Below are 8,008 nucleotides of genomic sequence, written 5' to 3' on the forward strand. Positions count from 1 at the left end.
AACAATAAAAACTGAGCTGAAGATTTGTATCTATCTTCAATAAGTGCATGGTTATGGATCTTCTACTTTAATGTATCGACTATCAAAAAAGGGTAATGTGTTATTTAGAGATAGTCAAACATTATGCAGAATCGTCTTCATTTTTGAATTAGGCTTTATAGTATCTTTTCCATGGTTGCAACAAATACCTACATTTTTTTTTTCATAAACTACGCTTAAAATAACATCAAATAATTCGTACTTAACAGTGTCATTTATTTGCCCAAACCATCGTTAGCCTTGATACCACTTTACTTCTAGTGAATTCTGTTTTGATTGTAGGCATCGGAGTTCATCTCGACTTTCATCGGTTTTCCCCGAATTGTGTTTGAAATCTCTTTCAGGACAATGGTCATCAGTTTTGACATCTCTTCCAGGAAGTAAACCTCGTTCTCCTTGATCAAACAGGTGGATTCAGGTTTTTGCATTTCCAGTTTTCCGGCTTTTCCATGAACCGAATCAATGCTGCGGTGCATTTCAACCTTCTGATAGTCGGTTTTGTTGGCTTTGGTTATACTGACGATGGAATGGATGGCTCGTTTTTCTCGCTTGCGACCACCACCGATGACCCCCTTGATGAGATCGCCAACCTCTGATGGAAGAAATTATTTTTATGAATAGTACTTATAGGAAAGAAATCCATTAAAACTTACGTTTCACTTTCTCTCCGGCTCCCGGTCCACCGATCATTTCAGCGGCCCCAGCAAAAGCATTCGTAAACTTGTCCACTATTTTATCCATGATGGCTTCCGTGGGATCCTACAGGATGAAATAACAAAAAATATAGTAAACTTTTTAACCCAATAAACTTCCTCTACATACCGACAAAAGGATCACCCCGAGGGCCAGCAGAAGAAAAAGAGATACTTTCGCCATAGTGAAACACTTTTTGCAAGGCAGATCGTGGTTTGGTGCGCACTATAAATGCAACGTTGGTTTTTATAGCGCATCGAATGATCTGATTGCGTCGTTTGAGGAAATGGAATCAAGCGAACGGCAGAACTATAATTAAATCATTCAAACTGGGCTTTTAAAGTAAATGGTGGATTCACAATCATAAACTTAGATTTCGATTTGAATGGATTGACGTGTGCCTAGGATTACTGTTCATTCAACTTTTTTTTATCTTCATATTTTGTCATTTGGGTACTAACAATTTAAATACTGTTTTCGAGTCTCAATGTTTATAACGGATCAATTAGGCCGGAACAAATATCAAATTCTTTTTTTGTAAACGCCCACCTCCTCACCCCCTAGATTTTTCCGAAAATCCAGAAGGAGGGAATCAAGTTTGAAGTACCGTAATCCGGGGTAAGATTGATAACTTTTTTCAATATTTTTCGATTATTTTTTCTGTTAAGGGGAATGTGGAATGTTTCATTTTTTTGAAACCAGTACTGGACTCCTATGATCGTAAAACATGGTTGCAGAAATTTATTAGACTACTTTAAAATTGATTTAAAAATCGATCTCGTCTCTGTTCAGAATTTGATGCTTTGGGGTAACATTGATCAGACTGTATTTTGAAGGTTTTAACGAGATTTTTTGATCATAAAGGATACAAAGCCCCTCCTATATTAAGAAATTCAAAAAAAAAAATTAGATCCAATTTAATTGATTTGGTTTGAAATCTATCACATCAAGCATTCATATAATGGATGACCTTAGAACGATTCAAGTACATACATACTACCAAATAGAAATTGAATAAGAAAATTATAAACTTAAACAGTTAGAGTTTAAGTTTTAAAAACCTTCCAATAATTTCTAAATTTAAGTTAATGGGTTAAGGGGGGAGTTGGGTCTAACGGGTAAAAAAACAACATTTTCACGAATTTATTTTAGAGCTATCGTTCAAACAAATGTATTCAAATTTTTAGCATTATACAAAACATTGTTAAAAGAACATTTATTAATTTTTTCGTAGAAAAATATTGAAAAATGAGCCGGTGACGGAGCACTTTCGAGGATGCCTTTTAGAAAACATGATTTGCGGTGGACACTGTATCTCAGCACTGAATCATCTGAAGTCAAAAAATCAGAGCAAAATATTTTTAATTGATGTTTTTGTGGACCCCAACGATTTAATTTAACTTTAAATTTTTTTTATGAAATTTTTGTGGCTGTTTGAAGTAAAAACTACGATTTTTCACGAAAAAATCCGCCATTTTTTATCTGCAAAGTCTCTCCAAAGTAAAAAAAAGAAAATCGTTGGGATTTGGTATTGTATATGATAAAAATATGTTCCAAATTTGAAAAGAATCGGTGAAGTAGTTTTCAAATGACGATGTCCACTGACTTTAAAAATGTGCTTTCGAGAAAAACGCTTTTGAAGTTTCTGTTCTAGAATTCTTGCAGTATTAGATTAGAAGAGATGAAGGCCTATAATTTTTACAGTTTTGCTTCGATTGACTTGAAAATTTGAGACAACATTCTTGAAATAATTTACAATAAGAAAATGAAAAATAAAAAAAAATCGATTTTCTGAAAGTGTCAGACTCTACTCCCCCCTTAAATATGCAATAAGATTCTCTTACGAACTGGCGCTATTAGAAAAATCATTCAAATTCATAAGATTGTCTTATGACGCGAATGAATTTTTCAGATGAACACCTTCTTCAATGAGAGATTGTTGTTTTTCATAATAAGGTCTTATGGAAACAGGAAATTTCATGTTTAATGTAAATAATTTAAATTATTGATGGTAAATTCTTTCATTTTATTTTTTCGGCATATTTGTTCGAAATTACACCAAAGTCACACATAAGCACATGAACACCCGGTTCAATCCAATAAAATTATTCTCTTCTCCTCATCCGGTCCTTTTACCGTGTGCATTTTGTCGGTGATTTGATGACAAGTAAACAAATGGAAAGTTATTTTAATTCACACATTTTTTCAGCGTCACAAAAAATATACATTTACTCAAGCTTACCATTGAGATAATCACTTATAACTATTAGGGAAAACTCAACTTCTCCGTACGACGATGAAAAAAATTACTGATGGAGTGAATGAATGTGTTCATTATTTTTTTTTCACAATGCCCTTTCTTCTATTGTTCATAAGATATTCTTATGAAAAATGAAAGAATTTCATAAGTCTCTTATGAAACCAATTTTGCACTCTAAAAACCGGCTCATAAGGCTCATCTTATGAAAATTGCAATAAGAATTTGCTTAGTGTACACTCAGAAAAATACTATTATGTATGCCATAAGATTCTCTTATGAAGTGGCGCCATAAGAAAAATTAATGAAATCCATAAGATTGTCTTATGACGCGAATGAATTCTGAAGATGAACGCCTACTTCAATGAGAGGTTGTTGCTTTTCATAAGAGATTCTTATGGAAACAGTGAATCACTTTCTAATAAGAAAAATTCTCGATATTTCATGCTGAAAACATTCACTTTATTGTTTGCCAAATTTGTTTAAAATTAAGTCCTTCATGGTCACTATCAGCATCGCTTCAACAGACGGCTCCATCAAAGTTTTTTTTGCCGCTTCTTAATCTTCGACCTTTCGTTTTTTGCAGATCAGCTTGCTGAAAAGTAAACAAATAATGTATTTTAGTTCAACGTTCACACCAAAAAAAATCAAATCGAACTTACCATTCCGGAGATAACAATAACATTTAACATTGAAGGAAAACTATAATAACCATGAACTGGCGATTGCTTCGTACTGTTAGATGATAAAAAAAAACTGATGCTATGAATGAATGTGTTCATCATTTTTTCACAATGCCGTTTCTTCTATTTTTCATAAGAACATCGTATGAAAATTGAAAGAATTTCATAAGACTCTTATGAAAAATTAGTTTGGACGCAAAAAAGTGGTTCATAAGATGTATCTTATGAAATTTATAATAAGATTTTCTCTGAGTGTAGCATTATCAAACATGGAGACTTGTGATATAGCTCAGTTGGCGAGTCAGTTGCCTCCTGTACTAAGGTCATTAAGTTCGAGTCCAAGAGTAAACATCGAACATAGGATAAATAAGGATAATTTCCTTTTCTTGTGAACTAAAATAAAATTTAATATTTTAATTTGTTTCTTTTTTAACGGGTTTCAATATAAATGATGTAAAATAAAACTTCCAGCTGAAAATTAAATACAAGTTCTTTTATCAACAAAAATTATCAATAATAATTTTATATTTCATAATCAATTCCCTGTGAATGTTTATTTTATGTGTTAAGTTTTAATTTTTTTTATAATACTAATTCTTTGCAATGGATCCAGATCTTATTTTAAATTTATGATTTTCACGAGGTTTCTGTTTTTAAACTAATTCTGATAGCATTTAAAAAATAGGGTTGAATCAACCTATATTCAAAATCTGAATTAAAATTCCAGATAAGAACTCCTTTGAATTTAAAACCAAAAAGCGATATTTGATCAGAACCCTCGACCAGAAATATTTTACTTCATTTTGAATTTGGATATCAATTTTTTTTTTCAATTATAAATTCGTCATTGAACTTGTAAATTTGTTATAATATATATATAATAAAACTCTAGTAGAATGAAGTTGAAAGATAGGAAATGATTGGTGGATTGTTAAAGCTAGGGCGCTTTTGGAGAATAAACATTGAAAGGTGATTTTAAAAATGTAAGTCTAGGGCATGGGGAGAAAGCTCAAACTAATCGGTTGAATCTTTGCTCGGCAACGGTTAATTCTTTATGGGAGGCGAAGCAATCGCAGCTCTTATACAGAATCAACCCGATGGATTAGAGTTCATCTCGCCGAAATGCCATTAAAATATTATAACATAGTTATGACGGCGATAAAAATCTGAAAACAACTTGTAAATTTGTAAATTTTCTTTTCATATTCCGAAATAATGGGTTTCGAATATGAAAAATGCATCTCATTTAAGTTTGAATGGTGATGATCCAAACAGAAAATCAAGAACAATAAGCTGGGTACTTCCTAGAAATTTCCCGATTTCTTCTACAAAGTTGTTCATCTAAACAAAATACACAAATATTCTACTCCTTAATCATTTTTTAATAAGAAAATTGACAGCATCATCCACGTCGTTGGTCAATTTGAATAGTTTGGTTCTCATAAAGTAGGGAGAAAAAGTCATATCAAGTGAAGGACAGCATTAACAAATTGTTTTCAATTTCAATCGTGTAGAGGAATTAACATGCTGATGCTAACTACCTTCAAATCTATGTGATTTGTACAATTTATTGTAAGTTTTTATTCCTTTCTTATGAGAAATTTGAAGCAAAAAAAAAGAATTCAACCTTATTTAAGCAGATTTTTAGCAAAACCATCGCATCACATGATCAAGATTGCTGAAATCACAGGAAAATCTTTTTAAAAAAATTGCACAGAATGTTGGCAAAATTTTTAAATCAGAATATGTGTGCCAGATCATAGATTTTTTTTTTAAATCATAGATTTCACAGATTTTTCAAGACCCTTACCATGTGTTGTTATTGTCAGTTACTGAAATTATATGTCAGGTAAATCAAATCTTACACCAATTCAATATTCAACACAAATGAAGCTAAACTTTATGAATACGATTACAGAATAAACAAAACATCATTAGTTTGAAAAAGTTAAGGAACTTTTTTTTTCGGTAACCTTGAATATTCCATAACTCTAAAATCAATTGCTTTCCAGCTAGAACAATAATTATGACCATTACACGATTTGATACTGACAATCTGACAGTGTGCTAAGATATGTTGCTATGGGACAATTTTATGTACTTCTACCACTTTGCAGTCAGTCAGAGTCAGAGAATTTTTCAGAAAGCCCAATATATGCAATTTTGTTTTACATCGCAGGAGGAATAATTCAAAAAGGTTGGAATTTGTCAAGCTCTGAAATTTGACAGACCTAATTGTTAGCCTGACTTTTTTTAATTTTCGTCTACACAGAATGTAATGTTCAATTTTTCGAAGCATTCAAAGAAATTAAGATTATTTTCCATTGGAAATATGCAATTTTTTTTTGTTTATTTTCCCCCTTTCAAGCATAGTTTTATTTTATTCAATGTTGCACAGCCTTCGCGCTGCTGTTGTATCTCACTTGATTGTACCGATCGCCATTCATTTTGACAGCGATAGCCTTTCCTCGGATAGTTTTTTGCATCTCTTCCAGGACCTTGATCATGATGCTGACCATGTAGTCCAAATAGTAGACTTCGTTATTTTTCACCAAACAGTTGGTATCCATTGCCTGAGCTTTCTTCCATCCCATGTACTTTTCGTGATCTTTGTCCCAGCTTTTGGCCATCACAACTTGTTGATAGTGGGTTTGATTTCCCTTCGTCATGGACATCATCGTGTGGATGGCACGTTTCTGTCTGGCACTGCGATCACCCGAATTGCTCAAAAATCCCACAATCAAATCTTTGATTTCTGCAGTTCAATATCAAACATGGTCAATAAATTTTTATTATTAATTCGTAGGTCAATCACTTACGTTGGAACTTTTCGCGGCCTTTTCCATCTCTAATGTCTTCGGCAACGGCAGCTACAGCTGAGAAAATTTTGTGGAATCCATCGGCAACCTGTTGGACTACATCAGGTTCGGCTTTCTGAGGGACCTAGAAAGAAAAAACTTACTTTTGGAAGGGGTCTGAACCTTTTTTCCATTTTGCAGCTTACCGCAAGCAGGAGCAGCCCAAACGATACAAGAACAAATGACAATTTGACCATTTTTCTATGAAAAATCTCTCTATCTCTATCGTTGGTAAATCGATGGAGACCTCGAATGCTAGTGCTAGGTGAATGTCAGTTTTATAGAGATTTATAGGCCACCGATAAAATCATGCTCAAACGTGTCAGTTTCGAAAACAGTAATTAAGATGATTTTCATCAACTATCCAGTGATCTAATATTTCCAGCGTGAAATTGGTGACGGTTTGTCGTATAAAATAAATATTTTCAAAGCTTCCGTTAAACTGTAAATGAATAGAAGTAAGTAAACAAACCACTCATAACTTTGATTTGTGATTGTATTAGGTATTTCTTACTAATAGTAGATATCTAAAATCTGTATTGTTTTCCTCATTTTTTTTTGTTTTTCGAATTTTGATGAAATTTTTGTTTTGTTATTAAGTCATTTGGCATCAACTTTAAAATTTCGATTTTTCCGATTTCTTTCCGTCCCCCAATTGGTGATTATCGATGGTCGAAAAACCGAAACTTTGAGCGCTTTGAAGCACCCCTTAAGTAAAGTCTGCTTCATTTAATATTGGAACACAAACAATTGCGTGTAGTTCAGTCATTTATTAACGAATTCATAATTTGTTTTTCCTACAAATGTAGCATTTTCTTTACTCTTTCATAAAAAAAAATTAAAAAAATTATTCATTGCTGTTTCGAAGAAATTCTCGTACTTTCCCGTAATACGGCACATTAGGCGGCGCACACCCTTTTCGTCCACCGTTTTGGCGATTTGATTCCACCAGTTCTTCATTTGAGTCATGTTCCTAACAAGTTTTCCCTTTGCCTTAAGCCTCCGCTTCGTGATTGCCCAGTATTTCTCTATCGGCCGGAACTGGGGGCAGTTTGGGGGGTTGAGGTCCTTCGGTATTACGCTGACCCCGTTCGTTGCGTACCATTCCATAACCGTTTTGCTGTAATGGCAGCTTGCGAGGTCCGGCCAAAACATTACTGGACGGTCGTGGGCACGAATAAACGGCAGAATCCGTTTCTGTAGGCACTCTTTTTTGTAGACTTCTGATGTCATTGTCTTGTCAGTGAGAAAGACTTTGGTTTTCTGTCCACAACTGCATATCCCCTGCCAAATCATGTACTTGCGGGCGAATTTATCCGCAAACACGAACTTAAATTTTGCAGGTACATCCCCCCGAGCCGTCGCCAAATAAAATTTTTGACCTGGGATTTGCCGAAAGTCCGCCTTCACGTAGGTCTCATCGTCCATCAGAATACATCCGTCGAACTTGGTCAGCACTTGGTCGTACAGCTTTCGAG

At 33.8% G+C, this 8,008-nt stretch overlaps 2 protein-coding genes across 2 annotated transcripts; both read right to left on the reverse strand.

Moving 5' to 3' along the window:
- Positions 1–234: 234 nt before the first annotated feature.
- Positions 235–1,001, reverse strand: LOC129749151 (uncharacterized). The gene is made up of 3 exons (XM_055744039.1): positions 862–1,001; positions 693–798; positions 235–631 (listed from the first exon to the last, which is right to left on the reverse strand). Exons 1-3 carry the CDS (start codon positions 913–915, stop codon positions 297–299), a joined length of 495 nt encoding a protein of 164 aa, XP_055600014.1. The 5' UTR covers positions 916–1,001; the 3' UTR covers positions 235–296.
- Positions 1,002–6,005: 5,004 nt separating this feature from the next.
- On the reverse strand, positions 6,006–6,780 carry LOC129749150 (uncharacterized). The gene is made up of 3 exons (XM_055744038.1): positions 6,677–6,780; positions 6,492–6,615; positions 6,006–6,427 (listed from the first exon to the last, which is right to left on the reverse strand). Exons 1-3 carry the CDS (start codon positions 6,725–6,727, stop codon positions 6,057–6,059), a joined length of 546 nt encoding a protein of 181 aa, XP_055600013.1. The 5' UTR covers positions 6,728–6,780; the 3' UTR covers positions 6,006–6,056.
- Positions 6,781–8,008: the final 1,228 nt, after the last annotated feature.

Source organism: Uranotaenia lowii, chromosome 2 (assembly GCF_029784155.1).
Source record: "Uranotaenia lowii strain MFRU-FL chromosome 2, ASM2978415v1, whole genome shotgun sequence".
NCBI classification, from domain to species: Eukaryota; Metazoa; Arthropoda; class Insecta; order Diptera; family Culicidae; genus Uranotaenia; species Uranotaenia lowii.

Excerpts from the sequence above, each read along its gene's own strand:
- LOC129749150 (XM_055744038.1), bottom strand. The coding sequence starts at position 6,727 with ATGGTCAAATTGTCATTTGTTCTTGTATCGTTTGGGCTGCTCCTGCTT. Across the intron at positions 6,616-6,676 it reads TTGGGCTGCTCCTGCTTGCG|GTCCCTCAGAAAGCCGAACC; the intron begins GTAAGCTGCAAA and ends TTTTCTTTCTAG. Across the intron at positions 6,428-6,491 it reads AGGCCGCGAAAAGTTCCAAC|AAATCAAAGATTTGATTGTG; the intron begins GTAAGTGATTGA and ends ATTGAACTGCAG.
- LOC129749151 (XM_055744039.1), bottom strand. The coding sequence starts at position 915 with ATGGCGAAAGTATCTCTTTTTCTTCTGCTGGCCCTCGGGGTGATCCTT. Across the intron at positions 799-861 it reads TCGGGGTGATCCTTTTGTCG|GATCCCACGGAAGCCATCAT; the intron begins GTATGTAGAGGA and ends TTCATCCTGTAG. Across the intron at positions 632-692 it reads AGCCGGAGAGAAAGTGAAAC|AGGTTGGCGATCTCATCAAG; the intron begins GTAAGTTTTAAT and ends TTCTTCCATCAG.